The following is a 14,954-nucleotide window of genomic DNA, read 5'->3' as shown; positions in this document are numbered from 1 at the left end:
GGGACAAGACAGAGGGGAGGGGATTCCTTCTCTCACTTCTTCAAGGGCCATTGAACATTCCACAGTTCTCCCCAAGTACAGTCTCGCAGGATTAACTCATTACTGGGGATGCAAGAGTTGAAGGACTCATTTTCTGTCAGTTTTCATCTGTTTGATGCCAGTCATCTCCAGGAAAAATAGCTCGGTAAGTGGGTACATTGTGTTTCATTTTGTCTTATTTAATTTTTGCCATAGGTTCTAAAATTGTCTTTTCAAAATAACAGAACTAGGAAAGGACAAAAGAGATAATTGTTCTTTTTTATCAACTGACAATATTAAATAACAAAAAACGGGATTGTATATTGTGAATCATGCTTTGGCAAGTTGATGTCGTGTTGCTGCTTGAAGTAATTCAATTATTCTTAGATTAGTAAAGGACATGCCCTGGAAATAACGTATGAGCAGTTAAATTTACTTTATCCCTGTGAACGGTCAGATAACTTGACTGTCAAAGTAAGTGACCTTTATAAATAGGTTACACTATTCATATTAAAAACGTTGAGTACTAAGAATAGTACTGATCTGGAATTACTTTGGTGGGTTTTCAGTAGGTTTCAGAATCAAGCTGTGGTCATGGCCTTTGTTTGCTCACGGAATTCCTTGGGTATAGACATTCCTTTGTTGGTTGGTAAAATTTAGCAAAAGCTTCTTAGTATCTTGGTATTTGCTAAAGTGTCCCAAACAAGGGTGCTTTACGCCCCTTTTGATAAGACAGCACTTGGTGCTGCTCAGCTGCAAACTTTGCTGGCTTGTTACTGTGCAAATGTCAGGAACAGACAGGTGTTCTTAGGCTTCTCTGACAAGTTTTTAACTCTTAAGTGTTGTGCCAAGACATCAATACTTCTAAATTTAACATTTCTCTACTCTCTATGCTTACACCTCACTCAGGCTTAGAAGTGTTTCCTTGTGAACTTTTGACTGCTAACTTAGCAGTTCACGTACTCTTCATAGTTTATAGTTGTATTTAGTTTTATTGTATGCTTTTTTCTTCGTGTGCACTTTAATGATTTTTGTCTTTTGTTCTTTTTCAGTTGCCATGACCAGGATGTTTTTTGAATACAGCCTTGTTTTTTGAATGCAGCCTCTGCATCTTCTGAAAGACTATGATAAAAGAAAAAATAAACAAACAGAAGAAAATTCTTTTTTATCTGTACTAGGACTTCAACTTTATTGCCCAAGAAATGGTATCTGAAGGACAGTACTAAGGGGAGACAAAAGGATCTAAAGAGAAGTTCTGCAAAACGTTGTGTAACATTTGTCATGAGGAGTTGCACAGACCAGAATGTGCAAAAACATTTTTATTAAATGTCTAGATCATAAGCACTTAATGGAGACCAAACACGTGCTGTATCAGCTGCAAATCCTTTCCACTCAAACCTACTGGAAGGAATTGGCTTTCGCTATACATACGTTTACCACATGGGGCTGTGGGACCGATGTCCTTACTGTATTAAAAAAACCCAAACAAAACTAAACCAGAAAAACCCTGAATTTTTTTAACAATAATATAACCCAGATTTTTTTAAAATCTTAAGAGATAACTTCTTCAAATCAGTTTATTAAAAGATTTCATAAGTTAATTCATTTAAGCCTATGTCCAAGCCTTATATACATTATAAAGCTAAATACACTTTATTCACATTGCAATAAAACCATTTGCAAAATAGCACCTTGTTTGCTAAAGCACACTTTGAATGTGCTTATGTACATTTGCTTTTGTACTCTCAAATGCATTTGGCTACTCGAACCAGAATGAAATACAGAATGATACCCTCACTTCTGATAATCCACCCCTGAAAGTGGAAGGAAAGGGAAGACATTTGCTATAACTAAATTAAAAACTGGCTTGGGGATAGCATGAGGAATCCTGCACTTCAAAGTAGATTCCAGAAATTTATTGAGAGATCTATGTTGAGACTTTTGCAGATTGATAGGTGCTCTAGAAGGAGCATATACTATAAAAATGTGAAGGAGGAAGTGCTTGTGCTTTCTTCAAGGCTCAATTATGTATTTGTTTTTGTATAGCTTAATGAATTGTCGTGAGTCAGCTGAGCCGTGTTAATATTCTTGGCCCCTTGAAATATGAGCCAACTCCTTACTTGAATTTTTAAATCATTGTTATATTTACATATATATATGAAATCCTAGATTGACTTTCAAACTGGCTAATTAACTATTTTAGCTTGGGAAAGGCAGTTAAAGTTATGCTTAAATCTAGACAGAATGTGAAAGCCAGTTATATTGACAATTTCTAGAAAATTCCTCTTTTTTTATTCAAAAGAAACAATCCATTTCTGTAGGGGTTTTGTTTTATGTAAGTTGGAGGCCAGATATCTTGAAGTCATTTAAGTCTTTTCTGGTACTAGAGATTGTAAAGCTGCTATTTAACATTCACCCAGGAGTTAAAGGAAATGGTTATGTCCGCTTCCTTTGCAGCGGATAGATTTCTGTCTTAATAAAAACACACATTTGTTTAAGGTGTCTTGTCACCAACCTACGAGCTGCAATTATGCAGTTCTTAAGTTCTTTGTCATTTAAAATATTTCAGGGTACCCTTAGTGCACTGTCTAAAAGACTGATGTTTATTCGGTGGCTGATTCTGTTTTTTATGTTTGTTGTTCGCGTTTTCTACAGAAACTAAAAATGGACTTTATTGTATTGTAAAAATAACTTTTATACATCATATAAGCTGGTATAATTTTTTAATTGTTACAAAAGATAATACCCAAGGTTCTTAGACTGTCATAGTTTTGTATGTGGAACTTTATTAAAATATTGTTTTGAATTTGATTCTTCAATCCTAGTGTTTCGTCATACAGCTGCTCTTTTCTGTAGTATAGAAAAGCAAATACATTTGTAGGCTCTTATGGAACAGTGTCATTTGCAGGTTAAAACTTGTCGTGTTTGGAGTGGTCTCAATGTAAAACAACTTAATTTTTAAAAGAAAAAAACCAAAACCCCAAAGATCTACTATGTATGTCTCTCTTCGATATTTTGTAATTGCTTCATAATGTATTTCTTGGGTATGGTTTGTCACTGCCTAATCTTGATTACTGAATCATTTGCGTTTCTTTTCTAGGCACTCTGCTTAATAGTGCTACCATTCATTCCTGCATCAAACCTCTTTTTTCCTGTTGGATTCGTAGTAGCAGAACGAGTGTTGTACGTTCCTAGCATGGGATTCTGCATTTTAGTAGCACACGGATGGAAGAAATTATCGAATAAAAGGTAAGGTGGTGTTACCTACAACTGGTTTAACTCATATCTCATGATTTCATAAAAGATAACTATATAACTGCAAGCTTTTCCAGTAGAGCTTTTACTAGTATGAATTTATTGCTTAATAGCCCTTGATCTGTTTCAAGTTCTTAATGAGCACAGAGTAATGACCAAGAAACCATTTGGTAGTCATGTGAACAAATGACAAGAAGGAGGTTCTTAGGATACCAGTGGATTATTCTGAGAGTTTTATAACATTTATTTTATATATATATATACATACACGTATACAGATATATTTTAGGTATATTTTATTTTAGACATATGTATATAAGCATATATATATAAAGTCAGACTGCACCAAACCTTTTTAGAATGTGGTATAATTTACATTATACGTAGCTACAAAATAGACTTTACCTGTGCGCCTAGTAGTATAACCCATCTTTTTTCTGTAAAGAAACACAAATATTTTCTGTATTAATTTTAGACATTTTCAAGGATTAGGCAAAAAAATTTCTTGGCCAGATTTGATTTGTAATTTATTCAAAGGTGATTACTGACTGAAATTTACATAATGTGTGTATATCAGTCTGCAGCATATTAAAATCTCTTACTAATTACATTTTTAGGTGCCACGCTAGGAGTGGACGTCAGAGCCATTCAGTATTTGTTAAACTAAATAATTTTTTGGTTAATAGTTTCTCCATAGGAAATTCTGCTCTAAAAGCATGTTTTGCACCCACCTTTGTTTTTTCTGTTATTTTCTACATTGATCTGCACATACGTCCCTCTGACCTGGATGCATTTGGTCTGCAACTTCATCCAGAAGTGATGTGAAAGAAAGCTAGGAACCAGGAGAGGATGGCTGGGGAGAAAAATCAGGCAGCAGAATCATTTACTACAAAAATATTGGGAATCCATACTCTAAAAAGTCTTATGAGAGAGAGAGGGCTTCTTGCTTTAGAAGTATGTGGAAAGAAAAAATTCTCATAGGGCTGGAGGGAATGTAATTACTGTATATGCCAGTTCTTTCTGACTGCTTTGCTAATATTTTAGAATTTCTGTCTTATTCTGCTGTTCTACTTTTTATTTTTTAATATTTTTTTTTAAACTAAACATGGTAGTCTTAAGTCTGTGCAGCATTTTGTATATCTTAAAAATGGAGGCGGGGGGAACAGGAATTTCAGGTTTTATCAAACCCCTGTGAAGTACATAGTGGTGTGAACAGCTGTTGCATAAGTCAGGTATAAGAAATAGCTGGCAATGGTGAACAGCTGTATGCTCAAGGACAAGATTTAAAAAAAATATATATTCAGTCTTGTAGGAAGGCTACTGGTTGTTTAACATGTTTTTTCATAATTAGATTTCAGAGACCAAATGACCAGCGTGTTAGAGAGTATGGGATTTTTTTTGTATCTGTGGTGGTTAAAGTCAGTCATGTTTAAACTTGAGAAAAATAAACTGCACAAAATCTAGAAGATTGTTCCTGACAATATTGCAGAGAGCGACTTCTGCCCCAACTAGCAGCTTTAAAAATAAAATGGCTACAAAGACAGTAAACACTTCTCCTATGTAGATATTACAGTAGCACTAAGATTTTATTTGCTTATGGAAGATTGGGTAGTCTCCACAGCAGACTTGTGTTAAGATGTGTTCTGCAGTGTGGGAAAGATTTGTGGCCTGTGCAGTAAAGAATTTATGTGGAATTGTCTGATATGAGATGAAAGAACGGGATGATACTTTAGTTACCTTTTCCATTTTTCTAACATTCTGTACAGTGTTTTGAAGAACCTCACTGTTTGTGAGGTTCATAATCATGTTCATTGCCTTAAATTACAGATAAGCTGTAACAGAAGTATAATTTTTGTACGTTTTTTGTTTATATTATGTGGATTGCATTTGTTTTTAAGTGAATTATATAATGATAATAGAAAAACAGGTAAGTAACAAAATTAACTTGAAATTGAACATTATTTCCTTCCAGATGTAGGAGTGCACCATTCACAAATACGGTCCTCAGTTTATTTTCCTCCTAGCATATAAGATATTCTAGTATAAATTGAAATTGTTTGTATGCTTCTAGTAAATCTTTGTTTGTTTTATTTTGTAGCGTGCTAAGGAAAATTTCTTGGGTTTGTTTGGCTGTGGTACTATTCACTCATGCCTTAAAAACACTGCACAGAAACTGGGATTGGGAGTCAGAGTACACATTGTTTATGTCAGCTTTAAAGGTAACTGTATTCTATTTAAAAAGAATAATGAAAAATTTGTGCTGATGTTCTCAAAAAGCTGCAGTAGAGCATGATAAAAATGGAGAGAAACAATGCTTTTTTGCCACTTATTTCTACATTGACAGTTTTAACATCTAATTAGTTGCTTTTGGGAATGCTTTAAAAGCAATGTGATGCATGCATGGGAATTCATCTGCAAGGAATAGTAATTTTTTATTGCATTAAAGCTTTTGAATGTATTGTCTTATATGGATGAAAGCATGATGTGCTTCAGTACAAAAATCTACAAAAAGTTTGATGCATAGAATAATTTCTTCAATGTGCATATGACATGATAGAATAGTTTGTACAACATCCCATAACAATTATAATGAATTTTAAAATATTTGGTATTTCTAGGAGCAAATAACCGAAATAAATGCATGTTGAGCAACAAGTTCAGTGTACTGATTCTGTATACATATAGCAGCTTGATGAAATCTGACACTTGCTGTGCATTTTTACATCTTTAAGACAGTTAAAAGGAAATCAGTTGTTAGGTAATTTCAACTTAATACCTTATGCATTGGTATCTTTCCGGTTTTAGGTAAATAAGAATAATGCAAAACTATGGAACAATGTGGGACATGCGTTAGAAAATGAAAAGAATTTTGAAAGAGCTCTGCAGTTCTTCATACAAGCCACACAAGTGCAACCAGGTAAAAGCTTTGACTAGCTGCCATTAAGTGGTGTCACTGCACTCCTGGTATTGCAGTACGCTTAGCTTACTTAAAAAAATTTTATCAATGACCTGTTTTTCTGCAACTGAACATCAAACAGTGTCGTACACTAAATTAATTGATCCATAGTTTTTGGAAATAAACTCAAAAAAAGTCCTCCAGAAAAGTTTCTGTCTATTAAAAGATGCAAAGGCTTTCAATTTAAAACTATTGTTTGGAACACATTCTTTCTGAACTAACTTGAACTGTAATTTTTTATGAAACATAATTATTACTTAGTTTTCTTATTTAAAAACTAAGGAGGTGATTTTAAAAAATAAAAGAATCTAGATAGTATCAAAGTGCACATTTACTCCTGTTGTACATTATGTGGCAAAATAAGTTCTACATTGTGCTGGACAATCCTTCCTTTTTCCTTTTAGAAGCCTAATAAATAATCTTCAATTTATGTGCCTCTACTATAGTAAGAGGTTAAAGATAGATACACAGAAATGACCTCCAGTTTTTTACCATTTCCCAAGTAACTTTATAATCCGTCTTTGATTCGTGGTTAAATTATTAGCTTCATAATTAAGATGAAAATTAATATAGAATTGGGTTTTGTTGTTGTTGGTCTTTATGCAGTACCTGTACTTCAGGCTAATCTGAAGGCATAGGTATTTATCTTCATGATACTCAGTGCATTGAAGTACTTGAAATTTCATTGTTTTCTTTATTAAGATGACATTGGTGCCCACATGAATGTAGGAAGAACTTACAAAAACTTAAACAAAACTAAAGAAGCCGAAGAATCATATATGATTGCTAAATCATTGATGCCACAGGTAATTAGTAACTTTATTTTATCTACCACCACAGGAGGGAACTCTTTCCTGTTGCTGTATACTTTAAAGATTTTAGAGTTATTTTAAAACATACCTATTAGAAGAGTAGGTCGTATACAGTCGTGGCTGTTGAAAATATGCTAACTGGGAAGTTCTTCGATTTAAATTACTTCTTATCCTGCTGTGCAATTATTATTAATTTTTTTGCCTGTTTACATTGAGTTTTTTTCTGAAATTGAGGATATAAAAGAAAGATGACTGAGTTTCTGATCCCTCAAGAGAAAGATTAAATACAGCATTGGAGGTGGGATAAGGTAGCTGCAGCAGCAACAAAAATGTCTTTGCCTGAACATACTTGTAGAAACATTTGCCTTGTTACCTTCACCATTTGTTAAGTTACATTTGTACCTAACAAATACTACTTATTCTAGCTCTTTAGGAGAAAAAGAGTGAAATATTAGAGATATTATGAAGAACATATGAAGGTAACAAAAGCCATGGGTAAAATGAGACTGACAACAAAAATCAGCACCCCTGTGAGCAGGAATACCATATTAAAAAGTTTGTGTTGTGAAACAGTTTGAAGATTCTAGTTGGATAAAGTACAAACAGTACGGTGGTTGCAATGTCATAGTATTTTTGTCATTCATGACTACTTTTCATCTGCTGTATCAGTGGCTGGTAAAGTCTTTTTTTAGGCTGGAGGGTTAAAAGCAGGAATGAAAATGTCAGAATGTCAGTTAGGCTTTAGGAAGTACTCTTAGTCTGAATGGGGAAAGTTTTGCAAGGTCTGTTTTGGTTTCTAATGGCTATCAGCATGAGCCCTGTAACATAGTAGCAGAGCTTAATTAACTGATATCTTAAAGGTGGTATCAAAGTCATCTATGCGGTCATAGAATTAAAAACATTCTGTGTATATTTTGGTATGATTTTCTGTGAAAGAAGAATTGCTATTTGTAACCATTAAGAGCCTGCACACTAATGTCAAATGATACCCTAGAACAAATGTGGCAGAGTGAAGAGGAGATCTATGCTGTTTTTCATATTTTCATTCATCTGTTTGGTACATATATTCATTTTGACAGATTATTCCAGGTAAAAAGTATGCAGCAAGAGTTGCTCCTAACCATCTGAATGTTTATATCAATCTTGCAAATTTAATTCGAGCAAATGAATCTCGCCTTGAAGAAGCAGATCAATTATATCGACAAGCAATTAGTATGAGGCCGGATTTCAAGCAGGCTTACATCAGCAGGTATCTTTTCTAATTTTAGAGATACATAATTTTGAATAAACATTCATGTGTTTGCAGCGCTATGAACAGTATTTAGTTCATACAGTTGAATTAGCTGCTGGAATTGATTCATTTCCAAATGAGAACATGAAGATTTGGGGCAATAATCACTTATTCATTACATGCACTGTTGTTTTAAATTCCTACTTCAAATGATGTTTCCACATAGCCTGTCTATTCAAACACGGTATATCAAAACACTTTCATTAGGTTTCTCTATGAATCTCAAACTCAAATTTCTAAGCTCCTACTTCAATTCTGAACTAAAAAGCTTTTGGTTAGTCTGAATCATGGCACTGTCTTTATCCTTCTTTGTTAAAAGGTGGTCCAGAAAATGTAGGACTTAACTAAAAAGCACATAATAAAGCTAAATAGATTGAGAGTAATGTGGCTGTGGGCACTGAGGCTTCTATTCAGTATTTTGTTAGTTGTGATTCCAGGGAGGTGCAAAGATGCCTAAACTGAGACAGTATCAGGAACCCTGTATCACTTCTGTTTTATCTTTTGTCCTGCATATGCATTTGTATACAGACGTTTTGAGAGCAGAAAGCTTTGGGAGTGGTATGTAAAGAAGGTCCTATATTGTTTTGTGTTTAAAATAAACAAGAAAAAATGCTGTTATTTTACATCTACTACTACAAGAAGGCAAACTTCTAAAAAAGCAGTCAATTACTTTCATATTAGTATGAATAAAAGTTGAATGTTAAATCTGATTCTTCAACAGGGGAGAATTACTTTTAAAAATGAACAAACCTCTGAAAGCTAAGGAAGCTTATCTTAGAGCTCTAGAACTAGATAGAACCAATGCAGACCTGTGGTACAACTTGGCGATTGTTTACATTGAACTGAAAGATCCAACAGAAGCCCTGAAGAATTTCAACCGAGCACTAGAACTCAACCCAATGCATAAACTGGCATTATTCAACTCAGCGTTGCTAATGCAGGAATCTGGTATGTTAGTCATCCCTTAAAAATGTTGAGTATTCGTATTTATAGGATGCATACTATTTACATTTTTTTAATGAACTGTTCTAGTTTTGGAAAGCAGAAGTTCGTAGCATCATCAAAGAAAAAACTATTTATTGTAATTTATTAGTGGTGTATGGAATTTGTGTAAAGCATACATATACCTTAGCTGATCAGCATCTTTAATACAAGTGCTATTTTACAATATAACATCTTAGACATATAAAGGATAATGTTACACAAACATCTTCAAACTTGTGCCTATATAATTTAAAAATGTTTCGTATTTAGTAAAATGTGTGTAGTATCTATGTTTTGCTTTTATATTGATACATTTCATTCTTGTCTAAAAAAATATAGCTGACTTCTGTGGGCCTTAAATGCAGTCCGAGGAAATGCTATTGTTTTCATAGGTTCTTCTGTAATACTGCTAATTAGGGTGAATGAAGTTGGATTTTCGTCATGAGTTTATTTTTTCCTGTGTGTAGCTTCTAGCTGTATGGGTAAGTGTGAGCCTTGTTTGAATTCAGGCTGTTGCAGAGAATTTGGCAAGTGACTAAGGAAGGTTTGTTTCCTTTTTGTTGGGATAGTAAACTGCCCTTAAGAAAGTGATAGTATGAAGTGTGATTTGAGCTTATGCAAATGGATTGTTCTCCATCTCTTCTCACATTATAAGTTAGGTAGTACAAGAAATGCCTTGTTTCTTGTCTGTAGAAGCGCAAAGGGCTTCAAACAAGCAGAAGCATTAGCTATCTAGTATTCAGTTAATCATACTGGAAGGTGCAGCACTGTTTCAGGAGGTGAAAGCAGATGCTAAAATTAGCTCCCTGCTTCCCTATCCCTTAGTAAGTCTGTGCTTGGAATTCCTTACTAAAATATGTTTGCTGGAGTATTCAGAAAAATAACACAGACTACCAGCTAGTCTAGCTAATCCTGGTATTATCAGATAAGATTTTACTACATCTTTTTCAAACTTTGATGCAAATTAAATGTGGGAGTTACATATTTTATTGTTTTGGTGTTAAAAGGTATTTTAGTCTGGCTACATCTGAAGTTACCCTATGTGATCTGTCTTTTAAACTGTCTAACAGAATGAGATTTTCCACTCCTAAGTTTGCCTCTGTGAGAGCTGGTTTGTCAGAACTGACATCTTTTTCTGCATTCCATTTGCTCAACCATGCATGAAAATAATTTCTCTTAAACTTGTAGAGACACCTTTTGCATCTGTTATTCTAAAGCTAAATATAATTCAACAGATTAATAGAATAATGATGCTGACTTTGGCTACAAGTCAACTGTAAGTGGTTTCATTCTGTAAAGAAGGTAATGTCATTTACTTTTCCTGTTACACAGCAATGAAAAAATGTAGCATTTTAAACTCTTCACTTTTACAGTTGCGTAAAAGATGTTACATTTCAATTTGTATAAAAATTAGCCTTTTACAGGCCTGGTCTAAAAATTATTCAGAGTAAATCTAGAATCAAATGTGTTTTCTGTCATTTAGGTGATGCTCGGCTTAGACCTGAAGCTAAGCAACGACTGTTACATTATGTGAAAGAAGAACCACAGGATGCAAATGGCTACTTCAACTTGGGTATGCTGGCAATGGATGACAAAAAAGATATGGAAGCAGAGGCATGGATGAAGAAAGCCATAAGGTTGCAGCCAAACTTCCGAAGTGCTTTGTTCAATTTGGCGCTGCTTTATTCTCAGACAGCAAAAGAATTAATGGCTTTGCCTGTCCTGGAAGAGCTACTGAGATACTACCCTGATCATACCAAAGGTCTGATTTTGAAAGGAGATATCCTTATGAACCAAAAGAAGGATATCACTGGAGCAAAAACATGTTTTGAAAAAATTTTGGAACTGGATCCCAACAATGTACAAGGAAAACATAATCTTTGTGTTGTTTACTTTGAAGAACGAGACTTAATAAAAGCAGAAAAATGTTTGGTTGAAACTCTAGCACTGGCACCTCATGAAGAGTATATTCAGCGTCATCTAAACATAGTTAGAAGTAAAATTGCATCACTCAGTGCTACGGAACAGTCATCACTTCCACCAGATGTGACTGCAACAGCAGGTGCAGAAGAAAAACAAAAATCATTTCAGAATTTGAAAGAAGGAAAAAATGGGCAGAAAACCACCCAAACAACAGTAGATAACAATAAAGGGCACTCAAAAAATAAGAAACGAACAGAGAAAACCAATATGGACAAAGAAACTCCCAAAAAATCTACAAAAGAAATCAAAGACATTGAGAAAAAGAGAGTTGCTGCCTTGAAGAGACTAGAAGAGATTGAACGTATATTAAATGGTGAATAGTCTTTATCATGTCACAATAGAAAAAGGGGAGAATACTATTTTTAATTATTGTTTAATATGTGATCCAATTGGAAGCTGTTCTCAGTACTTTGAAAACAGAAATAATGTTGACTGCATATCACTTAGCAAGCAGCAAAAGGCATTACAATGCTTTATGTGAGAAAACTGCAATTTTGAAATGTGGGGGATGGATGGGAATCAAAGGGTAAAGGGTTGAGAATAATCTTAAATGCAGAATCCCGATTGTTAGAAAGCAGCACTCATAAAAATCATTGATAGTCAGGGATATTCAGTAATGCTACTTGCGAAGAATCAGTGTAAGAACTGAATGGAGAATTAATGGAATAAGCCAGACACTACTGCTTTCACCCGTATAAATCTGTTTGTAATAACATACTCTACATTTCAGTTGACACATTGTCGGTTTAAATCTTTATAGAGCTCATAATATGAAAAAGAATATTTCTTTCCATTATTTGTTTCTGGAACGTAGCAGAAAGTCATCAAAATGCCACTGGTTGTAGTATAGCAGGATGCAACAACACACTAAAATTTTCAGTTGCATTCTCAATATGGAATGATACAACTACTTTTTAGCTGTTCTTTACTTACAATACTAATGGTTTGTACTGTTTTACCTGATAGAAATTTCATGGTGCTCTTAAGATCTTTAGACTATGCTTTTACTTTTGAAGGAAATGTGTGTTTTTAATTCAACTGTCGATCATCTGGTTGTTTTTAAAAATTATATAAAAAAGGGTGGTTTTCTGACTTTTTCCCCAGTTCATTGGATGCTGATAAATGCACTTTTGGTACAGTAACCAGTATGCTATGCAGTAGTCCTTGTTGACTTTGTATCAATGGCTGTGGATTGACTCCTTGGTGTAGTAAATTCTTATTTGTTTATAGCAAACTGGCTTTACTGTTTCTGTCTTTGGAACAGTATTTCTATTCTCATGACTTCTTACAACACTAATATAAGTAATGATTGCTGAAGGCAGTGTGATAATAAGTAAACCACTGAAATCAGCAGTGTTTAACACAAGGAAGTGTAGATAGTATCCTTCCAAATACTAAGTTCTATTGTTTTGATCCTTTGTCATGGGTGTGTGGTTTTTATTAAATATTTATTTTAACAACTAAAATATTTCCATTTACACTTTTCCGCTAATGCATTGTTGTTTTAATTTCTTATATTAAATGAAAAATCCTTGCAATTTCCGTGTTGCTTTTGTCCTTGTGCAATGCATATATTTTTGTTTAAATACACTATGGATTACCTAAACCCAGTGTTTTCCTTAATTGTGAGAAAGAAAAGAAGTGTAAGAGCTGGGTTCAGTCATTAATTAATTAATCATTAAATCTAACTCTTAGTCTTCATGTTTTGTCTTATTTTGTGATGTAGAAGTATTCCTTAGCAACTCTACTGTTTAAACTTAATCCTTTCCATAACTGCCCAACTTTCTGCCTCAGGCAGTAATCCAGCTGCAAGATGTAATTTATCCCTGTGGGAGGGATTTTACAGGGCTGAAGGCCTTGCACGGACCTTTTCTTTGTTATCTATCAGTTGTAATGTTACCACATTTGCTTGCATGGTAGTAACTGGGGAGGGGAAAGGGAAGTGGGTTTTTAGAAACATGATTTAAAGCTGCAGACAGGAACAGGTACGTGGTGTGCAGCTGCTCTTTGGGCAAAAGTTTTAAGTGCTGCTTGTAATGAAAGTGCTCCCGGGAATCTGTTGACCACACCTTGAAAAACACTGTTTTATCTTGTCTGTGAATAACTGGGATACTTGTAGCTAAAATAGCTGGTATGTTGTAGAAGCTTTAACTTGCATGTTAAATCTTCCCTCCAAACCTTTGTTTTGTGAAAGAGTTAGTCTTTGTTCTGGGCAATACAAAGGAACGTTCATTTGAAAGTGAAAGGAACTAAGTAGTAAGAAAAATTACTTTCTGATGGAGCAGGCCAGAATTCTCCTCTCTTTTATATCAAGAGCTCCCAGAAACTCATTGCCACAGCACTTTCATTCAGTCTGTAAATTGAAGAGGGGAGGAAAGGCACATTCTCTGCAGTTGAGCCTCTGTCATGCTGCTCTCATCTTGACGATCCAAGTATTTTTCCTTATGGACTAGGAAAAATTGTTAACATTAATTGATGCTGAGGGGGAGGATGCCATCACGCTTAATTAACTGAAATCATCAGACTGGTGTAAACTGAAGGATTCTGGAGGTAACTCAGTTATTAGGCATTATGCCCCTTTTGTCTCCTTTAAAGAAATTTTAGTGAAAACAAGTATTTTGACTAATGCCAGTGTGCTGTGTTTGGTCTGTTAAGATGGGTCAACCGTTTTAGAATTATACTCATGGGAAAAATGGTTCAGTATGTTGAAGTGGCATAACTTCTGAAAAGTTATCAGAATAGTATTTGCTCATAGGAAGGCTGTCAGAGGAAATAATTTTAACTCTCTTCTATCTGCAAACAGACAAAGCCATTGGCAGGTGGTTTTCCCCTTTCAATTCAGCCCGTCTTTTCTCCTCTCCCGGCCATCCTCATGTGCAAGAATACCATATATGCCGTCCCTCTTCAGAACTCCCGATTTCACTGATGTGCACGAACTGGGAATTTCTAAGGATGGGACCAGCATACTGAAATAATTTGTAGCCCTATTCTCATACGATGCAATTGCTGAAAAAAACCTGAAGAGATGTCTTGTATCATCTTTGCATGCATACACAAACTGTTCAAATTTACATATACAGCTGTAATAAGCATTTTGAAGCATTATACACATTTGTGCATATAATTCTAGTGCAGACTCATGCATTTTTCAGATTAATTTTTGGATCTTTTGCAGGTGAATATGGTCATAAAAGAGAGGTAAATGTGTAAATAAAGATTAGTTGGGTATGTATGCGTGTAGTTGGAACAACTGCATGCTTATGGGTAGTGCAGTTGCAGAAGGACAATGTGTGCAATTGTAGATTAGAGTATGGAATTTTTTTGGTTTTACACATGAAACATAAGACTTGGTTTTCTAAGTATTGCAAGTATTCTGTATTTTCTGAGTATTCTTTGCATTGCAACCATACATGCAGGATATATGTCTCTCTTGCCGATGGCCAGAAGAAACTATATACCCATCAACAAACAAAAAGCAATGATGACAAAACAGAAACAAAACAAAATGCAAAAAAAAACCCAAACCAAACCAAAAACAAAAAAAATCACAGAACTTTCTGCATAATTACCCTGAAATGGGAACAACATAATAAGCTATACAACTTCCTTGGGCTAGGAAGCAGTTCCAGAAAAACATCTATAGTCTTCCCTGGCA

At 34.5% G+C, this 14,954-nt stretch overlaps 1 protein-coding gene across 4 annotated transcripts in view; it reads left to right on the top strand.

Annotated features, from left to right (window-relative positions):
- TMTC3 (transmembrane O-mannosyltransferase targeting cadherins 3) overlaps positions 1-13,000 on the top strand; it is a 35,094-nt gene extending 22,094 nt beyond the window's left edge. For all 4 annotated transcript variants that reach the window (XM_005242645.4, XM_055808302.1, XM_055808301.1 and 1 more), the window contains 7 exons: positions 3,119-3,267; positions 5,372-5,492; positions 6,079-6,190; positions 6,932-7,035; positions 8,121-8,290; positions 9,054-9,280; positions 10,800-13,000. In XM_005242645.4, the coding sequence (XP_005242702.1) occupies positions 3,119-3,267; positions 5,372-5,492; positions 6,079-6,190; positions 6,932-7,035; positions 8,121-8,290; positions 9,054-9,280; positions 10,800-11,620 (1,704 nt within the window). In that variant the 3' untranslated portion in view covers positions 11,621-13,000. The remainder of the gene's footprint in view (positions 1-3,118; positions 3,268-5,371; positions 5,493-6,078; positions 6,191-6,931; positions 7,036-8,120; positions 8,291-9,053; positions 9,281-10,799) is intronic.
- The last annotated feature ends 1,954 nt before the right edge of the window (positions 13,001-14,954 follow it).

The sequence above is a fragment of the Falco peregrinus genome, chromosome 6 (assembly GCF_023634155.1).
Source record: "Falco peregrinus isolate bFalPer1 chromosome 6, bFalPer1.pri, whole genome shotgun sequence".
Taxonomy (NCBI): domain Eukaryota; kingdom Metazoa; phylum Chordata; class Aves; order Falconiformes; family Falconidae; genus Falco; species Falco peregrinus.
This window is presented reverse-complemented; position numbering and strand designations above follow the sequence as displayed.